Source organism: Lontra canadensis, unplaced genomic scaffold, assembly GCF_010015895.1.
Source record: "Lontra canadensis isolate GAN:19392208 unplaced genomic scaffold, GSC_riverotter_1.0 scaffold73, whole genome shotgun sequence".
Lineage (NCBI taxonomy): Eukaryota > Metazoa > Chordata > Mammalia > Carnivora > Mustelidae > Lontra > Lontra canadensis.
The window spans coordinates 746301-767906 of NW_022631067.1; the positions used below are offsets into that span (position 1 = coordinate 746301).

A 21606-nucleotide genomic window follows, 5' to 3' on the forward strand; every position below is an offset into this window, starting at 1 on the left:
ACGCTCCGGCGGACTCTTTTCCTCCGGAACCCGCGTGCGGAGAAGGCGGGGCGGGGGACACGCGGGAAGGGACGGACTTCGGGCCGGAAGTGCGGCGGCCGAGGCCGGGCGCGCGGCCCCGCCCACTTCCGGCGGAGAGAGCGGCCATGGCGCACATCACCATCAACCAGTACCTGCAGCAGGTAGCGCGCGCCGCCCGCGGGGTGTGGAGCGGGCGCCCGGCCGCGCTGGCGGGAACGTGTGGGCCGGGGCGAGTAGGTTCGCCCGCCGTGCCCGAGTCCTTGGCCGCAGGGGCAGCGGCGACGGTGGGGCAGGCGGCCGACGGCGTTCCCAGAGAGCGGGGTGCGCTCGGGCGGTCGGAGGGGCCGCCGGGGCCGGTGGCCGCCGACCCGGGACGGTGCTGGGGAGCGAGCGGCGGGGGAGCTGCGGCCGCGCTCCCGACGCGGGGTCTGAGGCTCCAGTCCCGCGGCCTTCCCCGCGGCTGCGCGGGTGCCCGGGCCCGGGGCCGCGCGGGGCCGGACGCAGGGAGCGCGCTTCCGAACGGCCGACGGACGCGCTGCGCTGCGGTTCGCGGGTGCGGCGAGCGTCAGGGGCAGAGCGCGTCCCGGGTTGCGGCGGCGGCGGCGGAGCGCACTCGGCGGGGGACTTAGGGACCCCGGGGGGGGGGCCGGGGAGTTGGCGCGCGGGTGAGGGTCTGCGGGCGGCAGCTGGAGACGGTCTGACGGGACGGGGCGCCGGGCCGGCTGAGGACCGGCGGGGGCGGGCAGCCCGCATCCCCGCCCGTGCGCGCGCGCCTGGGGCCCAGCCCTGCGGGACACTCGTGGCGGTCCGCGAGAGCGCGGCGCGTCTGTCTGTCGAGGACCGGACGCCCGCGAGGAACGTGGGTGCGATTCCGTGTCCTTCCGGCCCCCACCCACTCGCGCACCCTTGAAGCAGGCAGAGTGTGACGCTCCTGGGGTCGTCCCGGCTCTTACTGCAGGGAAGGACGACCTTAGCGTGGCGCCGGCGAGGCCTCGGGAGTCCGTGATGTGTACCGCAGAGAAGTCAAACCTCCGTGTTCTTACCTTCCCGACTCCCAAGTGTATACCCAGCTCGGGCAGCGGCTCCCTCTGCTTTAATAAAAACACCATTTTGCACCAGAGACGTCTCAAGAATTCTTTCTTGGTCGTGGGCTTTGGACCTCACCCTCCCGGACCTCATCTGTGTTCCAAAACTCCATCCTTTGGCCCCGAACATGGGGCTTCCTAGTCTCGTCTGGACTCTGAGCCTCCGTGGGAACTTGGCGGGTACTTTCTCTCTTTACTTTCGTTCCAGGGGCCCTTCAAGGACGACGGTCTTAGTGGGACACAGTCATGTCCATTGCGCAGGCTGCAGTCCTCTAGCCCGTGTCCGCTCTGCGGGGAGGAGAAAGTCTGCCTCTGGCTGGAAGTTAGGACCCTGGCTGAGATGGTGATAAGACCCAGAGCCCTGGTGCTCTCCTCTCCCTTTACTCCTGTCCTTACGCAGAGTCGTCTGTCTTGGGCCCGGGACAGCCACCTAAGTCGCCAGCTTGGCTGCCAATCTTCAGACTCCCATGTGAGGTTTCCTCCTCATTGATCTAATGAGATTCCCCCTACGCTCTGGTCTAGCCCGTTCTGGCCGTGGGACCTCCACTGGGAGCCGGCTGAAAACAGTACCCCATGGGATTAAAACCCAGCCGGGCGGTTTCCCAGGGTAGTTGACTGTAAAGACCACATGTGTTGGAACGTTGCTTAGACCATGATGGATTTCCATCTTCACTGTGTTCTATCAATGTTCTCTACTAACAAATTATAAAACTGGGTAATTTTCTCTTATAAAACTTTATTAGTATTTCCCATGGGTTAAAAATGGCAGGGCCCTAATGGAGGCATGGGTATTTCACCAGGCACCCATTGGCAGCCTAGGATGTAATGGGGAGGGAGGCCGGCATCCCTGCTATGGGCCTTTCATGGCAGGAATGTCTTCATGGGAAGGCAAGATTGTGATCAGTAGCGATGTCTTGCTTGAGGGATGCCCGGTAGCTTTTGACACATAGAACCTCTGACATACCCTAGGTGGGTCACCTGGAGTCGGGGGCAATTGGTAATGGACCTTTCTTTACTTATCTGGGAGCGTGGCCCCAGTAGGCTTCTTCAGTTCCCAGGGACTCTACGTTGGACTGCCTTTTAACCCACTGGAAACAATCTGGATTGCAAACTTTAGGAAAGGACTGATTTGTAACTCTGCATGGCCTCAGTGGGATCTGTGAGATGTCTTGTGCAGGAAACAGGATTGTGGTCTCTATGAGTTAACTGTTTGTTTTTCCTTCGGGGCAGCCAGGAGTGCCTGAGGAGTGTCGCATATATCCCATGGGGAAGGGATGTGGGGTGTCAGCTTCCGCTTGTCCTCAGCTAGACTTCTGCTGCCTCGTCTCCTGTGTTCTCAGAGGAGTCTTGTTTGACGAAGTAGTTGGGTGATGGAAGGAGTAACCACTAGTGCTTGTTGAACTCTCACTGAGAACCAGCCGCTGCCACGCACTGTAGCTCGTCTTTACCACTTCTAGGAGGTGGGTCTGTCGCAAGTCCCATTTTACAGAGAAGGTTCGGTGGCTTTCCACAGTCTCTGGGCAAGTTAGTAGCACATTCAGACCAGGAGTTCTGGCCTTAGACATGCCCTTAACATAGAGCTCATTGCCTCTGTTAGCCTAAATTTCAGCCACCGTGTCCTGTCCTCGTCAGGACCTTCCAGAATGTACAGTGTTGTCTCAGGGGCCTCTTGGTTTGGACACATTTTTTCTTCCACATTTCACAGCCCCTCAGCCAGCAGCTCCCTGTGGACACGTTGTAGGTCCTTCATTTCCTTTCTCTGTGATCGTGTCCCAGTAGCCATCAGCGAAGGGGTTTGGTTTTACTCTCCTCCTAAGTTTCTGAGTTCTCTTGTTTCTTGGATGCAGGCAGAACACATGCATTCCTGGGTCAGAGACCAAGGGTCTGTAGCTCGGCTCAGTGCAGCTGGCCTTGAGGGGTCAGCCTGCTGGTTCCCTTGGATCCAGTGGGCCCAGAAGGGTGCCTGTAGCTGCATTCAAGAGAGAAACCCAGCATTTGGGGAATCAACATATTTAGTAGTAGGTGGTGAGCAAGCCTGCTTTTTACTTGGAGTTAGGGGTGGGGGGAGGACACTGCTTCATTTCTCATAGTTATAAACAGCCTGAACAGTGGCCCAAGTGAAGGGGCTAGCAGTCAGGGCCTTGTGGGGCCAGAACCAGTTTGAGAGGCCCAAGGAGGGCGGCCTTTCCTAATGGCTGGCAGAGGCTGGGATGTCTGTGCTCGGGGCTTCAGCACGCCTCCGGTTTTGTCTCTGTTTGGAGAGAACGGGTTGAATTCACGTTTCCCCAAGTATTCTGCTTTTAGAAATTACATTTAGGAAGAGATTAGCTTGCATGTACTGTTGGCCCTTGAACGATGGGGGCGTTGGGGGCGCTGACACCCCGTGCCGTTGAAAACGCACGTAACTTTCGGCTCACCAAAAACTTAACCGGGAGCGCACTGTTGACTGACATCAACAGTCACTTGCTCTTTGTGCTGTGTTCGCTACTCTGGTCTTACAACTGAGTTAGCTAGAGAAAAGGGAACGTTACTGAGAAAATCGTGAGGCGGAGGAGATGCATCTGTAGCGCTCTGCCGTGGAAAGCCCAGGCCAGACCTGCCCGTCGGGGGCAGCCGGGCTCCCCCACAGCCGGAGCTGCTCTGCTCCGGTCTCCCCGGGCGCTGGGCTCTTGGGTGCCCTTCACCTCGTTCTTCCGTGCGTTCTACAAACTCTTACTTCAGATGGCACGTTACTTTTTAAAAACTATCTACATTTAAAATTGTAATTTTCCTCCAGCTTTTTATTGTGAAAATTTCCAAACCTACAGAAAAGTTGGAAGGAGAACACTGAAGACGTGGACACTCTCACCTGGCGCACCGCGTTTCCGTGTCCTTCCCTCCCGGCGCGCGTTCTCTGCCCTGAGCTGTGTGAAAGGAGGTCGCTGCCCCGAGGCCCTTCTTGTGGGACTGCGGCTGTTGTGCTGCCCGGCTGCGGAGCCTTCAGCAGAGCCGAGAGCCGTAGCATCAGTGTCCTCGGCTGCTGCGCTCGGACTCCGCCTCCACCGCGGTGCTGTCCCGAGCGCTCTGTCACCTGCGGGTCCCGTGGGCTCACACTCCGAGCCAGGTGGGCTTGCCAGTCAGTCTCGCATCCGGAAGAGTCCTCCAGCCAGTTTCCGGGAGCGGATTTAGACTGTGACAATTGACGTTTCTAAAATGTCCCAGGCAGTGGACCCGTGGCTGTTGCACCGTCCACCTTTGAGTCCCGGGAGTCGGTTTGGGCGACCCGGGCCGGTGTAGGTGTCCTGCAGCATCCAGAGGCTCGCCCTGATGCTCCTCCCTGCCGCTCCAGCGGCTAGGACCCTCCTTCCGACGTATGGCTTCGCGACGGCGGGCCCGTGAACATCCCGCCCCACACCCTTGCTGAAGTGCTTTCGGCTTTCGTCCGCTGTCTTCCCAGCTGGGTTACTGCGCGCGTTTGCCCTGCGGTGGCTCTCACGCGGTGTGTTAGCTGCTACTTCATCTGTTAAAAACGCTTTTCCCTGTGCTGCCTTTTTTTTTTTTAAGATTTTATTTATTTATTTGACAGAGATCGCAAGCAGGCAGAGAGAGAGGGGGAAGCAGGCTCCCCGATGAGCAGAGAGCCCGATGTGGGTCTCCATCCCAGGACCCTGAGATCATGACCTGAGCCGAAGGCAGAGGCTTTAACCCACTGAGCCACCCAGCGCCCCACCTGTGCTTCTTTTTAAAAGAATCATAGATTGTTGTTAATTGTTAATGCCAAGTTATAATCCAGAACTAATACAAGGTTACTCTTATTTTTTTTTGAAGCTCAATTTATCCCAGATTTGGCCACTGACAGCTCCTTCAGACTGGTTTCTGGGCCTTTTGACACGTCTGCGTCCTTTTCTGAGCTCTGCTTTGCTTTCCGGCACAGTAGTATCCGTGCCGTGCTCATAGACTTGTCCTGTCCCAGCACCGGACCAGTCCTTTCTCCAGGGAGCTCTCGCTGCTCCTTGTGGGAGTGGCGTTTAGGAAATGAATCTGGTGCTGGGTATGCTCATTGCCCCTGCTGGGGGCTGGGGAGGGGGGTCATTACTTCAAGGCCTTGTTAGCAGATGGAGCTAGTAACTGTATTTTTTTAAACATTTTTAAAAAATGTTTAAGGATACATGAGCATGAGCTGGTGGGGGCAGGGGGAGAAGGAGAAGCACACTTTGTCTGTATTTTTAAGCAGTTACACGTTCTGGGGGCACCCACCAGCCTCGGTTGGTGGAGTGTGCAACTCTTGATCTCGGGGTTGTGAGTTCAAGCCTTATGGTGGGTGTAGAGATTACTTAAAAAAAAATGACAAGTTCCAAGGGTAGATGACTTCCCCCTCCCTGCAGCCTCCATCTACCAGCTTAGAGCCAGGAGGCACGAGGTGACGAGCAGGTAGAAACCTTCCTGTCTGATTCTGTGAGTGGTCCGAGCACCCGGGAGCTGGATCTGTTTCTGTGGCTGCAGATGCCCGGTGTAGGGTTACTGGGCTGGGGGGAGAGCAGGCATGGGCCGACCCAGCCACTTGTCGCGTGCAGTGTCGGGGGAGCTCCAGTTGCTCTCTGTTGTTGGTCGTGACTTACTGCTCCTTGCGGCTGGGAGGTGAGGGGAGCGCCTGGCCCAGGTGTGCCGTCTGCCCCTTCTCCGTGTCATCCTGGCCCAGAGCCTCCCGTGGGCCTCAGACGGAGCCGATCCCACTGCCACTGGATCACGCTTCCTCTGCCCGTTCAGATTTCTGTGTTCTCGTTTGGTGAATAAAATCTTCACACCTCGTTAGGTTTCGTAACTCCAGAGGTGTGCCGCAGCACAGGCTGCTGGGACAGAGATGTGGAAGAGCCCCCGGCCCCCAGCCGCACCGCACCGGCCCAGGGCCGGCGTCTCTACCCATGCTCTCATGCTGTCTGCAGTTGCTCTGTCCCCGCAGATCGAGTTGGGACTTTGGGTTTGTCTGTTTGTTTTGTTTGGGGTTTTGTGTGTGTGTGTGTGTGTGTGTGTGTGTGTGTGTATTTTTGCTTAACAATAAGCACCTTGAGGACACTGGCGCATCTTCACCAGTGGGGCAGTCTCCTGCTCGCGGCAGCCAGGTGACCTGGGGTGCGACCGTGACGCAGTTTGTTTAGCTGTTGCCGTCCCTGTTGCAGCTGATGAGTAGAAAGTGGCTTTTAAGCTCTTTTTTCCCCCATAAGCTTTATAGATGAATTTTCAAGTGTCCCTACGACTGAGTAAAACTAAAATGACATGCCTTCCGCTGTTTCTGACGCTGTCACCTGTCTCTTGGCCTCTGAAAGAGGTCATTTTGGACTGTTGCCGTTTGCAGCTGCCAACAGCCCAGCTCTCTCCGTGTCGGTGCTCTGACTCCCCCAGAACCAGGAAGACGGATTTTCTTTTCCTTTTTCCTTTTATTTTTTTCTTTTTATGAAGATTTTATTTCTTTATTTGACAGAGAGAGACAGTGAGAGAAAGAGCACAAGCAGGGGAAGCAGGAGAGGGGGAAGCAGGCTTCCCACCGAGCAGGGAGCCCAATGCGGGGTTCGATTCCAGGACCCTGGGATCATGACCTGAGCTGAAGGCAGAGGCTTAGCCGACTGGGCCCCCCAGGCGCCCTGGGAAGATGGATTTTCAAGGCGTCTGATGTGTTGTTCTCCGGGAGCAAGGTGCTTTGCTTTCCACCCTGCTTACCTCTTTTCAAATGTTCCAGGTCTATGAAGCCATTGACAGCAGGGACGGGGCGTCCTGTGCAGAGCTGGTGTCCTTCAAGCACCCTCACGTCGCCAACCCACGGCTTCAGGTGGGCAAATAGGCCTCGCGCACGGGTGTTTCCGAAGCAAAGCTCAGAGTTCGAGTCAGGAGGAAGCGAGTACTGCTGCTCTGTTGAAAATTTTAAGTTCGTTGTCGGTGTTTGGAATTCCAGTCCATTTACTGAGCACACACAGGCTGAGGTGCGGGGCCCGTGCTCTGCGGTCAGCTCCCACGTGACCCTCTGAGCCTCAGAGACATGCGGTGTGTAGCCAGGTCGTCCAAGGTCATCCAGCACACGGGACCAGGCTGTGCCCAGGTCTCTCTGTCCCCAAAGCCCACAGAGGTGTCCTGTTGGAGGTAAATCATCCGTGGGGCAGGTTCACGTCTGCTCGTTCCTGTGCTGTCCATGCCACGGACGCCTAGCCGGCTGGGTGGGCAGACATCTACAACCTGTAGAGCCAGCAGTGTCTACCATCCGGCCTTTTGCAGAAAGCGTTTGCCAAACCCTGCTCTAAACTGGAAGCATCCTTGATTTAGCAGATAAATGCCATGCCAGCCCTGTCTTTCGTAGAAAGTGTTCTTGGTGTTTCAGGAAGTCCCCTTTCCTCATTAGTTCCCACTGGAATACTGGAATGTGGTCCTGAGGGGCACTTTTTCTTCTGAAAGACGTAGGAGCTCTGTGTATTGCTCAGTGTACAGGCTGCACCGCTGACCAGAGCAGCCAGTTCGTGGGGTAGAAGCAGCTCTTAACATTGGGGGTTCCTGGGTGGCCGTCCTGTGTGCCAGTGTTGAGAACCATTGCTCTAAGGGGCTCACTGGCCAGACGCTCCTCGGCTGGTGGCCTGTGCCTCCCGGCGCAGCACCATGGGCAGATCTCGGATCACCCTTTGTGATCCGAGGCCCATCCCTGTTGCCCTTCGAGGCCGCTTTCCACTCACTGCTGGCCATTGTCTGCCTTGGCTGCACCGCCAGGGATGGTGGAGTGGGGGGTTTTTTCGCTGCTGCCTCTCCCTTCCTGATTTCACGCACGCGGGCATGGTGTGTGCTTACTGCATCCGCCTCGTGGACCCCTTCAGTTCTCTGTGCTGCGTGATCCCCATGGCTCTCGTCTGACCCAAAATCTGGCCATCGAGAGGGAAGAAGACCTTGGAAATGAATGTCAGCTAGCCTGGCCTAGAGCGCAGAGCAGGCGGCTCTGTCCCCAGGAGGTGAGGAGGGGATGCTCTCTCACGCCGCCTTCTGCAGCTGGCGGCACACAGGAGCCGCTTCACGACACGTCTTCCCTGGCCGTCTGCTAGACACGGCAGTCTCCACAGAAGTGCCCTGAGTATCTCTTGGACTGCAGTGCGCATGGCTGGTGTGTTTGTGGAGTGCCTGCTGCCATGTCACGGGCCGTGGGCGACACGTGTGAGAGCACAAGGGCCAGCGTGCCCGCTGCCCCCTTCGCTGTAAGGGCCGTGCCCGCTGCCCCCTTCGCTCTTTTGAGACAGCCGCGGTTCCGTCTCTCTGCACCATGCGTTCTTTGGCGGCCTTTTAATTTTATTTTGTCATTTTTCTTCTTATAATTTAGATGGCCTCTCCAGAAGAGAAGTGTCAGCAGGTTTTGGAACCCCCTTATGACGAAATGTTTGCTGCTCATTTAAGGTAACCCCCCGGGGAGGAAGAAAAATAAAGCAAATCTGGAAATTGCTGAGTCATTGAGGGATTTCATTTGACCTCGTCTTGGGCTTCGGGGCCCCTGGGAGGCTCAGTCAGTTGAGTCTCTGACTCTTGGTTTTGGCTCAGGTCAGGGTCTCAGGGTCATGGAATTGAGCCCCATGGCAAGCTCTGTGGTCCGTGTGGCATGCGGCATCTGCTTGAGATCCTCCCCTCCCTCCCCTTTCTGCCTCTCCCCACTCACACGAATACACTCTTTCTTTCTAAAATAAATAAAAACTAAAACACACACACATATCATCTTAGACTTGAAACAATGGATGGTTTGCTTTGAAAAGAAAAGAGCATTTGTTTTTGGGGGGAGGTTGGTACTATGTTTTTATTTAAATTCAGTTTCGTTACAGCATAGTGTTCGTTTCAGAGGAAGGGGTCAGTGACTCATCAGTCTTACATAAGCACCCAGTGCTCACTGCATCACGTGCCCCCCTTACTGCCCGTCCCCCAGTCACCCCATCCCGCAGCCCCCTCCCCCCCAACAACCCTCAGTTTGTTTCCTGGAGTTAAGAATCTCTTACGGTTTGTCTGCCTCTCTCATTTCATCTTACTTTAAGAAAAGTGTATTTTTTAACTTCACTTTGGTAAAGCCTATGAAAATTTTCTGAAGCTTAAAGTACTTCACATTTTTTTTAAAAGATTTTATTTATTTGGCAGAGGGAGAAGCAGACTCCCTGCTGAGCAGGGAGCCCAGCACAGGGGACTCCATCCCAGGACCCTGGGATCAAAGGCAGACGCTCAACTGACGGAGCCACCCAGACATCCCTGAAACACTCGAAATTTAATAAACTTTCTTTCATTTCAAAGATCACGTATGGTTTAAAAACTTACATCGTGGTCTTGTGCAATTGTGTCGCGCTCCTCAGGCTGGCGACATAGCGGTCCCGTGTCCGGGGTGGGGTGGATGGTGGCTCACCACGGACTGGTGTTTTCCGTGATGCCTGTGTTTTCCCCTCTTCGCCTTGATGCGGACGGGCGAGCACTGGGCAGAGCACACGAAACACTAGCTTTCCAGCGACGTCCTGTGTCTGCTCTTGGCGGGTGGGCTGGACAAAGCCGGCTGTCCCGAAGCATGAGGCATTGGGCCTCCCTCCTGCCCGTGCACCCCCAGGGCTTGCTTTTCCAGAGAAGTCAGGGTGCCGCTGGGCTCCTGGTAGATTGAGGCCGTCCGCTCTTTCCTGGCTCTGTGCGGTGTGTGTTGAGGCTCGAGATGTGCCAAATGGAAGCCGGAGGGCCGTGCTCTGCCATGACCAGGGCCTGGCGCTGAGAACCTGCTGCCAGGCCCCAGAGGATCACATGGGTTTCCTCCCGCCCCAGCCCATTTCAGTTTGAATGTCACCGGTCTGCTGCTTGTCCTCCTCCCGGTTCCTGTGGCCTAGGGCAGGATGAGCGGCACGCTTGTGCGTCCCGGGCGGGGGGAGGGGTGGGCACGTGGGGCTCACTTGCAGGTCCTGCTGTCTGTGTCCTCACCCCGTGATGTTGCCTTTGCAGATGCACCTACGCGGTGGGGAACCACGATTTCATCGAGGCGTATAAATGCCAGACTGTCATCGTCCAATATCTTTGTCGTTTCAGTTATATTTATATATGTCAGTTATGTTTGGGGTTTAAGCTCTGGAGACATTGGGCCACTTTCATTCATACCTTTAACTAGAAAGGAATTGAAAATAACTTTGGGAGAAAAACTCGTTTCGCTGTTTATTTCATTCAGGTGCTTAAGTGTATCCTGGGCCTTAAGATTGTCATCTAGTTATCAGTACAATGACAAAGAACGCGGGTGACAGTTATTTTTTTATTAAGGGTTTTACTTGCCTTCCTGTAAGTAGTCATGTTTCCTTTGAAGTATTAAGTATAGCCACAGGGACGAGTTAGTCCCATTGGCAAAATATGAGATCTGCAAACTCCAGGCCTGGAGGACAGGAGTGGACGCCGCACACCATCCCTGAGGTGTGGTCACAGAAGACCTTCAGCCAGCCAGTGTCTGGTTTCAATCATTTAAGTCGTATCTTCTAGTTAAGGCCTCAGTCAGTGAAATGTTGACCTCTGGATTTTTAGTTTGCTTGTTTTTTAACTTTCTTCTTTAAATATACAAAGGAGAGAGTTGGTTACTAACTAGCTTAGTTTCCTTTGAATTTAAGAATTCCATAATCAAGGAAATAAAACTTTATATTACAGAACCTAAAGCCTATTAGATACGTGATTATCTGGGTTCAGGAAAACCAAATAAAAGGTTTGAAGTTGTCAGTTAAGACAGTGTTAACCATAATCTCTTACTTCGGAGAGCATGTGAAAGTAAATATACTTACTGTATTAACACCTAATGACATTCAGGTATTTGTAATTTGTACGTCTTTTCTTCCAGAACTTGGTTCTGTGATATATACTCGTTTAAACTTAAAATGTAGAATCCTTCATGTCTCGTACTGTCATGGTAGCGTTGCCTTAGATTTTGTACGCAGTGACTTCCTTAACGTAGTACGTCGTTCCTGCGCGCGTTTCAAGCCCACAAAGAAGAAAACTGGTGAGTATGGATGGATGTAACTGGAAACTGGCGGATGGCAGGGTTTTTTTTTTTGGGGTTTTTTCTTTTAGCAGAAGCTCTTTAAAACCTTAAATAAACGTGTTGTGTTTTCCATGTGGATGTTTAACGTCCCGTGTCGACGTAGGCTAATGCCAGCGTGGGTGGGGGTGTGGCCAGCGTCAGCGGAAATGTTAGCTGCGTCCGGCAGCTTGTGGCGTGTTCCCATAACTGTGGGGCCTTGTCTTTGTTTCAGACCTTCCATACCCCAACAGCTTTGTCAGTTGTCAGTTCGGAACTGACTTCTGGTTTTAACTCGGATAACAGGGCGGGTGAGCTGCAGCTCGGTGACCAGAGGGAGTGCGTGGGAGTGGGTTATTTATTTCATGTCCTTGACAAAGTGCTAATGTGACGACCGCTCACTGGAGATAAATCCTAAAGGCGCGTGTCCACGAAAGTAACGAGGCTTGTGAATACCTTTTACTGAAAAACAAAATCAAATACCTTCTTTAAGTGAAGATTTCTCTCACGTAAAACCAGTTCCAGCTAAATTTAAAAAAAAATCCTTTTGTGACGTTCTGTCTGTTAGGTTTTCTGGGTCGCGTTAGAAGGCCTGAACAGAACCGCCTCTTGCTTTAATGGAGCTGCTTGGAGAGTGGTTGAAAGGACAGGGAAAGTGCTCCCTGTGAGGCGGTGCCAGCTGGGGCAGGGACCCCGCGTGCACCAGGAGCTCGGCCTCTGGGCGGGGGTCCGGGGCAGTGGGTGAGGAGCGCCCCAGTGTCTGTGTTGGTCTGGACGCCCCGGGACCACAGCCTGCCCTGACAGGAGGTGAGGAAGGCAGCAGCCACGGCCAGATTCCCAGAGGCGTGGTGGCCCCTGTGGGTGGACAGGAGCTGCGGGTGTCGGGAACGGGCCCTTGGACCTAATGGCCTCTTTCCACGCGCTTTTCTGCCCTGCAGGGCCCTGCCTGTCATGTATGCTGTCGCCCTTGACCTCCGGGTGTTTGCCAACAACGTAAGTTCAGTTCTTGTCACTGTTTTAAAACTCAAACTCCACTTCTGTCTCTTGCTCAATTTCATGTCATTCTTCAGTTTTGCGGGTTAGGATGTGGGTTAGCACGTACCCGGTGTAGTGTGCAAGGGCAGGACGTCGCTGGACCGGACTAATGCTTCTGTCCGGGTTGGTGGGTTTTCACGCTGTGGGCGTAGAGGGAGTTTTCCAGTGTGTGTCCCCGGGGACAAGGCAGTCACTCCAGCAGCTCCGCACTCTCCTCCACGGCTGAGATGTGACCGGCCCCGTCTGGAAGACTCCCCGCCGCAGGTGCCAGCGGCAGCCGGGTGTCTCGCTGCTGTGAGGAGGTCAAGATGGGGTCTGACGGGGTGGGTTTGCCCTTGGGGTCAGCATAAGTAAGTTTTGGAGCGGCAGTACTGAACTAACACGGCTTTTTGGTTTTAAAAACTACAATTTCCCATTCTGAACAAGGTGGAGAGGGTACCGTTCTCCTTCCCGTCCCGCTGGAATTCTGAGGCCAGCACGGCTTGCTGAGCAGCAAGGGGTGGGTCTCCTGCATCTCCTTCCTGCCTCCTGTCCTGCACGGGGTCCAAGAGGATCCCGGAAGATCCAGGAAGACGGACGGGCAGAGACGAAGAGGCCCCAGGGAGAGCAGGAGGGGCGGGCAGCCCAAGAGGACAGACCTCTGGAGCAGCCCCTGCCGCGGCCCCCGGCTGCCGGTCCCCAGCCCTGCAGCAAGGCCCTCGGGGAGCCAGACCAGCCCCGCTGGCAGCAGCTCCCCACTGACTCGGTGTCTGCCGCTGATGCGAGACACACAGGGTCCACGTGACCTCAAGCCCAACTGTCACTTACAGAGCGTCTCAGCCCACGAGGAGAGATGACCCCCAAACAGCAGATGGCAGCCTTCCCTGACCGGCCTGCACCCCGGCCACAGAAACAAGCCTCAGGGAGTCATGAACACGCTTGAAACAGACGAAAACACAGGTGACCTCGCAGAGAACGGAAGACCTAAGGAACTGTGATGGAAACGTCTGGAACCAAAAAATACAACCTAAACGCAGATTATCGAGGCTCCACAGAACTTTGATCATACGTCTGTGAATCTACCTCATTAAACATTTTTAACTGGGATTTAAAAAATACTCGTCTAAAATAGCTTTTTATGTCGTGACATCAACGACATTTTAAGTAAAAAATAATTACGTTTTCCAAGTGAACAAAATGTGCTGAGAAGATGGCGGGATTTTACATTTTGATCTTACAGAAGCTGCTTGAGCCCGTGTCCTTCCTCAGGCGCGGTGCTGGGCGTGTGGCTCTGCTTGAACGCGCGAAGACGGCCTGGCCTCACGCAGGTGTCGCTGGGAAGGAGAGGACACTCGGGCGCTGTCCAAAGCTCCGGGCGTAGTTGCAGAGGGGTAGTTGGGTCCGGCCTTGGAAGTGCCACACTGAGCGTCCGCTGCTGTCGCGGTGGAATCCACTGGCGTGTCCGTGGACGGACCGCGTGCTCCCGTGTGGTCCGGTGGCGTCAGACGTTCATCATCGGAAGGTTTGGGTTCACCGAGTTAGAGAGATGTTCCACGTGTGGACGTGATTCATTTGCAAAAAAAAAACCAAACCAGAAATCCCCGTTTGTTCACGTCTCCGGTGACCTCATCTGAAAGGTTTTGGAGTAATGCGATGCTGCCCTGTTCTCGGTGATTGGTTCAAGTGATCCGAAATTCTGCTGTTTTCTTCTTGAGAACACAGAGGTCACTGGCCGCAAACCCTGTCAGTTGTCTGCTTGGGACGGGTGGGAGTGTTTCACTGTCCAGCAAACGGCTCTGCAGATGCCCTCGCCTGGCCGGCCGGCTCTTCCGTCAGTCGCCGATTCCGCGCCCGCCAGCCGCTCCAGCAGCCTCCGGCGCGCCCTCCTGCAGGGAACGCGCCATCATTTCGTCACAAGGAACGTTGGGTAGTTTTTGTCCAGGAACCGAGACTCTGCATTTCCTGTGTCGTCAGGGCAGTTTGAAGGGAACTTGGGGATTGGCTGTAGGGCCGCACGGGGTGACGTTGTGGACAGTGTTGCCGCTGCTCTTTGGTGTCGCTGGAAAGGCCCTCCACGGTCACCGGCCGCTGTGCTCACATCATTGGTGCGGGCGATGCTGCGGTGAAGAGACAAATCCTGGCGGTTGGTGGGGTCGGGAAGTAGTTGTGACCACGCGGGTCACCTGCATATGTGTCGACGGCTCCCGGGGGCTCGTGGACTGCGCTCAGAGCGCCTGTGTTGGGGGTGTGCGCGGGAGCCAGCGGGTCGCCAGGCCTGGGGAGGCCCACGGTGTGTGTCGGAAGCGTGTGTCCGGGCTGTAGGCAGGGGCGGGACGTGAGGCCGTCAGGAGGGGCTCCGGGAGTGGCGCAGGGCCCCGCACCCCAGACCTGGAGACGGGCTGGCCTCCCGGCGGCCGCGGTTGACAAGAGTCAATTTGTGTGCGGGTCGGACCCGCGGCCGGTCTCCGTTTTTCAGCGCAGTAGCACCAGCCAGAGGGGTTCCCCGAAGCCGGGGCTTCAGTCCGGGGCGGCCGCCAGCTTCGCTCCTCGCAGCGGCCGCGTCCTTTCCACCAAGGAGTCGAGAGGAAGTTAACCGTGTCTGTCGCCCGTCAGGCGGACCAGCAGCTGGTGAAGAAGGGGAGGAGCAAGGTCGGGGACATGCTGGAGAAGGCAGCCGAGCTGCTCATGAGCTGCTTCCGCGTCTGCGCCAGCGACACGTGAGTACGGCTGCGGCGCGGCCGCGCTGGCCTGACGTCCGGGCTCCTCCCGCGCGCGCACCCCCGGTCGTGCCCTCGGACTCAGCTGGTCGGCGGCTGTGTCCGCGAGGTGCGGGACAGGAGGCCGCGTGCCACGTGCGCCTGGCGCAGCGGTTCTGGAGCCTCGGCCCGGCGCCGTCTGGCCCGAGCCCCGCCCTCTGGGAACGTGCTCCGCGGACGCGCGGTTCTCCCGCTGTGCTGACCGGCTCTTCCTCGCTGTGTGCGAGACGGAGAGTTCCAGACAGACTGCTTTTCCGGCTGGCGCTCTCGCAGGCCGTTCCTGCCGGCGTCCCGTGCCCCCGGTGTGGCGGCTCTCACCTCTGGCCACGCCGTTGCCTCACTGTGTCTCCCACCGTGGGACCCCGTCCCGCCCGGAGCTAGAGCAGCTGGATCTCTGCGCTGTTTTGTTAGATCCTTCCAAGAGTGATTTTACGTCCGTTTTTCCCTCCTTTTTGTTGGCGTTCTGCCTCTGAGACCCCAGACGCCCGTGTGTTAGACTGAGTGGCCTGCCATGGATGCTGGGACCCTGTGTCCTCCTCCCAAGCCGTGCGTGTTTGTCGTGGGATAACTGGCCTTCTCGATGTGACACCCAAAACACAGTGGCCTAAGGAAGAATAGATAAACCAGACTTACCAAAGTAGAAACTTGTGTTCTAAAGGGTGCCGTCCGGCGAGGGGAAAACAACCATAGGATGGGGAGAACGCTTGCCAACAGCGTAGTGGACGGTAACCTGCGTCCAGCTTACGTGGGGCCCGGCCCTGGACAGACGTCCCCCCAGAGAAGGTAGATGGCCGGTAGACCTGCCAGCAGACGCTCGGCGCCCTCAGCCAGCAAGGAGCCGCGAGTGAGAACCGCAGTGGGCCGCCCTTCCTGCCCAGCACCCTGGGGCTGTGGTGGGTGGGGGTGGGCACCCCGGCTTTGCGGAGCAGCAGACAGGACCTCAGAGAGACCCCTCGGGGCTTGCGTCCTGAGTGTCTCCAGCAGAGTTCGGTCTCCGGTGTTACAGAGTTCTGTGTGTTTTCTGTTGTCTCCGTGTGGATTTGAGGTCACAGCGCTAGAGAGTGACGAGAGTCCTCTAGGGGCTTCCGTCACGGAATGGGACTGCAGTTCTAAACGCTGATTGCAGGCTTTCCCCGAGTGTTCTGCTGTGGGAGGGACCTTAGGGACAGCCTGAGGACAGGTTTCTGCGTCCCTGGCTAGCCAGCAGCCTGCGGTTCCATACCGGCACGTTTGTTTCCTGTGCGCTGGGCTTTCGAGTGTGCAAGCGGCCTGCCCTGGCCCCCGCTCCTGGCCCCCGCGTGTGGGTGTGCGGGCTGCACCCGAGAAGAGCCATGGCCAGGAGCGGACACGCGGCAGACTCCGCGGCACGCTGTGTTTCCAGCGTCGCGTCGTGGGGCCCCTCGGGCGTCTGACGTGCAGACAGAATGTCACAGGGACACGTGCGCACCTGCCCTGCGCACTGTTGGCATTTACTGTGCGCGCCGCCTGCTGTCCGTTCACGCGTCTTTCCCTCTGTGCGCTGAGCAGTTTTCCGTCTTCTCGGCACCCCAGAGGGTGACGTGTCCGCCAGAGGCTCCCCTCAGCGCCGCAGCTTCCCCTCTGTAGTTTGAGGTAAAACTTACCGGCACTGATTCACGCGGACCTTGACTGTGTTTTGACAAGTGTGTGCTCGTGTGCGACCCCTGCCGAGGCTGAGGACAGGGTCATCACGCCGTGCCCCACCCGGGCGGGCTGTCAGCACGGTTCTGGTCTCCCATTGGTGACACGTGTGCTCGGCCTCGCTCCGCGTTGTTGTGAGTTTCCGCAGGTGATCTTATCCCTGCGTCAGCAAGCGCACGTCCCCCCGAGAGTGACAGCCGTCCGCTGCCCCCGTGCTCCGGGGTGTCGTCAGTCGGGCCTCTGCTCTCGGCTGGTTTGGTTTCACAGGTGCGGCCCGAGCCGTGGGCTTCTGGCTCACGGTGTCAGTTCTGTCTAGGCGGGGGTGTGTGCGTGTGACCCAAAACACGCATTTCCCGCGTAACTGGAAAAGGCCGCTCCCCACAGGCGGGCTGGCATCGAGGACTCCAAGAAGTGGGGGATGCTGTTCCTGGTGAACCAGCTGTTCAAGATCTACTTCAAGGTGGGACTGCGGGGCCCCTTCCTTCCACCTGTCTCCCCAGATGCCATCTCCGGGCCGGCCTCCACGGCCTCGCTGGGTCGAGACCCTCACCTGGCCGCCTCCAGCCGAGGGCTGAGCACTTGCGGGGTGTAGGGACTGTCACAAGGGTCTGCCCATGGCCCCGTGGGAGCCTCTGCCCCGCGAGGGGAGCTGCATCTCCCGGGGAGAGCCTGGTGCCAGCGTCCCAAGAAGGTGCCCACTGGGGGACCTGGACCTGGACTGTCCCGTGGGGGATGTCGCCCCGTGGGGGGTGTCGCTGTACGACTGGTACGGAGCAGGTGGCGGTGGGCAGGTGGGGGCGGACGGGTCAAGAGGTCCTCGTGGCGCAGCGCGGCGCGTGCTCTCGCGTCTCTCGGGAAGCGGTCCGTCCGGTGTCGCTGAGCCGCCGCGGGGGCCGCCACAGATCAACAAGCTGCACCTGTGCCGGCCGCTCATCCGCGCCATCGACAGCTCGAACCTCAAGGACGACTACAGCACCGCGCAGAGGGTGACGTTCAGGTACTACGTCGGGCGCAAGGCCATGTTCGACAGCGACTTCAAGCAAGGTGGGTTGGTGGCCGCTGCTGCCGGTGTTCTCAGACCCTGGGTCCTGAGCCGCGTCCGAGAGCACTCATGGGCTCTTAGCAGGACGGAAGGGGGCGGCCGGGAGGCTGTCCCGCTGTCCCTCGTGTGCGCGGGCCTGTTTGTCCAAAGTGCAAGAAGACCCATGCGGGTCTCTGGCATCCCAGCCAGGGTCGCGGTTACCATGGCAACGTGCTCATGGGCGGTTACCCGGCACCACCGTTCTTCTCTGGAGCGGGTATGATGGTCCTCGGTGCTGTGCCTTCGTGGGGGCCCGGCATCCGGGATGGGGAGCCCACGGCTGCGCCACCAGCGTCTGCGTCAGACACTCCAGGGGCCGCCAGGGCTGAGGGTCGCCGTGCGGCGTGGGGCTCCGGCACTGCCCGTCCGAGCGGCGCTTTCCAGAAACCACGGCCCTGGGCGTGTCTGTGCTGACCTGTCAAGGAGAACGCAAGCCGCGGTGGTTCTATACGGTTTCCCTGCCGTCCGCAGACCAGACTTTGAAAAGCCTCGTCACACGTGTAAAGCAGCCGTGCACACGTGAGGCCCGGGCCTGGAAGGCTTCCCTGTCCTCGTCTTCCAGCTGTGAGCGCTGCGACAGCGGGGGTGACCGCGCTGCTGCGGGACGGGCCTGGGTCTCTCCTCCCTGGGCTCGTGCTGACCAACCTCGTTTTCCTCCACGGAGGTTCTGAGAGACCCACGGCTTCTGAACAAGGCCATCCTCAGCGGTTCTCTTGTCCTTTTTTTTCCCTTAAAATAGGGAGTCTGAGAATAGAAGGTTTTAAATTCTTTTGAGGTTTCTGAAGGTGTTGATAATGTTTTTCCTTCGAAGATTCCTTGAGTCGGATTTTTGAGTATCTACCACAGCGGCCCAGCGAGAAGGACCGACCACTCCCGGTGGGAGTGGATGGTTCCCGAGACCGCGAGTGTCGGGGCGCGTGGGCGGGACGCGGTGCGGGCGGGCGGTGAGGGCGGCCTGTCTTGTGTCTGCAGCGGAGGAGTACCTGTCCTTCGCCTTCGAGCACTGCCACCGCGCGAGTCAGAAGAACAAAAGGATGATTCTGATCTATCTGCTTCCGGTCAAAATGCTGCTGGTGAGTGACATCACTCCGCTCTCCCGGCCCTCGGTGCTCACCGCAGAGCTGCACCGGCGCTTAGAAATGTCGCAGGTGGTGCGCGGTCCCTGCTGCGAGCGCACCCAGAAGCAGACGGTGAGCTGCTCGGGGTGTGGCCCGGCCCAAACCGTCCAGCCCCGTGATGGGCACTTTCTCCTCAGAGTATCTGCCTCAGAAGACTGATGTGTGTGAGACAAGATAGTGCGTGTTCTTTTGCTCCTAAAACTCTGAATTAGTAGAAATGGAGTAAACGAGAAAGAAAACTGTCATGCCAGCCTGTGTGTAGGTCAGACTATCTTACCTAGTCCCCCAGAGGTAATTTAATACTGGAAATGACAAGTAACCAGCCAGTTAATTGACTAAAATTTCCTCAAAGTGATAGAGCTTCCTTTCCTCCCACTTAAAATTTTTAAAAAATTATCTAAGCGGTACACACATGCGGCCCGAACCCGCACGGCGCAGGGCAGCGTGTAACGGAGAAGTAACAAGCAGTGCCTGCGCTGCCCCCGCCCCGCATCCAACCCTGCTTCCCAGGAGTGGCCCATGGTCAGGGGCTCAGACGATTCTTCGGGACGGCGTTTCCGAGTCCCCGGCCCTTACACCGGCCTGTCTCCCACCAACGCTTGCCCTTGGAGACGAGCCGCGAGGGCGTGAGGACCTCGGGGCCGGGTGCCCCCGGGGCTCTGGCTGCCTGACCCATGTCGTCTTAGCTGCTTCCGAAGAAACAGGTTGCAGGGTTTGAAGACGTGACTCCTCGATGGGGCTTTTGTCGCCAGTAATTCTGTTCCAAACGAAAGGCTCTTACGCTGGGGAATGGGCGCTTTGTCTCAGGGTCACATGCCGACCATCGAGCTGTTGAGGAAGTACCGTCTCATGCAGTTTGCCGAAGTGACCAAAGCCGTCAGGTACCGTGGCCTTTTCGCCAGACGCCTCCCACGTGTCGTGTGAGGTCTCGTCCTGGGCTCGGCGTTCCTAAGCGTGTGCGCGTCTCTCCCCACGCAGCGAAGGCAACCTCCTGCTCCTGAATGAGGCGCTGACGAAGCACGAGACCTTCTTCATCCGCTGCGGCATCTTCCTCATCCTTGAGAAGCTGAAGATCATCACCTACAGGAATCTTTTCAAGAAAGTGTAAGCCGGGTGTTTCCTCCTCAGTGCGTCTGAGATCTCGGGGCCACTCGGCCGCTGCGCCGGGAAGGTCGATGACCGCCCCAAGACGGCATCTGCGCCCATGTGGACGAGGCCCCAGCCCTGCCCCAAGCTTGTGCAAATGCAGTCAGACCTCCGTGCACTCGCCACCCCGTGGGCATGCGCGCTGGCCTCAGGTGTCCCGCGTTCTGTCCCCGCGAGTGGGACAGGGGCTGTCCCCTTGATTCATATCAACTCAGCCGGTCCACCCCTCCTGTTTGTCAGTTGAATTCTGGGGGCGCCTGGGTGGCTCAGTGGGTTAAGCCTCTGCCTTCGGCTCGGGTCATGATCTCAGGGTCCTGGGATCGAGCCCCGCATCGGGCTCTCTGCTCAGCGGGGAGCCTGCTTCCCCCTCTCTCTCTGCCTGCCTCTCTGCCTGCTTGTGATCTCTGTCTGTCAAGTAAATAAAAATAAAATCTTTAAAAAAAAAAAAAAAAAGAGGGACGCCTGGGTGGCTCAGTTGGTTAAGCGGCTGCCTTCGGCTCAGGTCATGATCCCAGTGTCCTGGGATCGAGTCCCACATCGGGCTCCTTGCTCAGCAGGAAGTCTGCTTCTCCCTCTGCCCCTGCCTGCCTCTCTGTCTGCCTGCGCTCACTCTCTCTGACAAAAAAAAAAAAAAAAGTTGAATTCTGCATCCGTCCCTTTCCCAGCTGTGGGTAGTAGGTCCAGAATAGCGAGGGCCACACGTCGTCGAATCCACAGGGTGTGGTTCATGGCGAGGGGCGTCCTGATCACAGGGACGTCGGAATGTGGGGTAGGGTTAGGGTCTTGGACTCTGAGATGAATGTGGGGTGGGGGTAGACACTTAGATTCACGCTGCGGTCCTGTTCTCCCTTGTGACTTGGGACACTGTGTTGGCCTTCGGAGTGCTCGTGTCCCATCCGTAACCTGGTGGCCCTGTTCTTGCCCCTCCCAGGTACCTACTGCTCAGAACACACCAGTTGTCTCTGGACGCCTTCCTGGTCGCCTTGAAGTTCATGCAGGTGGAGGACGTGGACATCGATGAGGTCCAGTGCATCCTGGCCAACCTGATCTACATGGTGAGAGGCCCCTCCCCAGCCAGCGGGGCTGCTGCTGGAGCCTCTCCTGTAGGAGCCTGAAAGCCACGGGCGTTCGTCTGTCACGTTTGGGGCAGACCGCCGACATGCGGGGCCCAGGCAGGGGTGCGCCGGCACGTTGTCCTGACCCTCTCCCTCTCTCCCCAGGGCCACATCAAAGGCTACATATCACACCAGCACCAGAAGCTGGTCGTTAGCAAGCAGAACCCGTTCCCTCCGCTGTCCACAGTGTGTTGACGGGGCACACGGCCCGAGGACAGGCGCGCCGGGTCTCGTCTGGCTGTGTCCGCGCACGTGGACTCGGTCCCGGGCCTCCACGGTGTTGTCTGCGGCCGTGCTCTCCGGGGCCCGCTGGCTGCACACGATGCCTTGAAACTTCCATGAGGGCCTGCAGACAGCCTGAGCCGCCAATGCAGAAGACACGGGCGCGGCCGCTCCCTCTGGAGCTGGGGACGCGTCCGTGAGGGCCTCTTGGACTCACCATTTGTAAAGGCGTCTTTGTCAGCCTTTATGTAACTTTTTCTATAAAACCTCACCGTGAGTTTGACATAGTTGGCATAGTCTTTATTTTGTCTTAACCTACAGCATTTTTATATGTTAAATTAGAATGTTTTACAGAATTAAAATGTTTCACTTGAGGCTGCTTCGTT

The 21606-nt window shown here is 57.3% G+C and overlaps 1 protein-coding gene across 1 annotated transcript; it reads left to right on the forward strand.

Annotated features, from left to right (window-relative positions):
* Positions 1–53: 53 nt before the first annotated feature.
* Positions 54–21350, forward strand: PCID2 (PCI domain containing 2). The gene is made up of 14 exons (XM_032881010.1): positions 54–182; positions 6820–6909; positions 8431–8504; positions 10062–10127; positions 11050–11091; positions 12048–12102; positions 14737–14840; positions 16923–16998; positions 17441–17582; positions 18592–18692; positions 19545–19618; positions 19716–19841; positions 20815–20938; positions 21104–21350. The coding sequence occupies exons 1-14, from the start codon at positions 147–149 to the stop codon at positions 21191–21193; spliced, it is 1200 nt and encodes a 399-aa protein (XP_032736901.1). The 5' UTR covers positions 54–146; the 3' UTR covers positions 21194–21350.
* Positions 21351–21606: the final 256 nt, after the last annotated feature.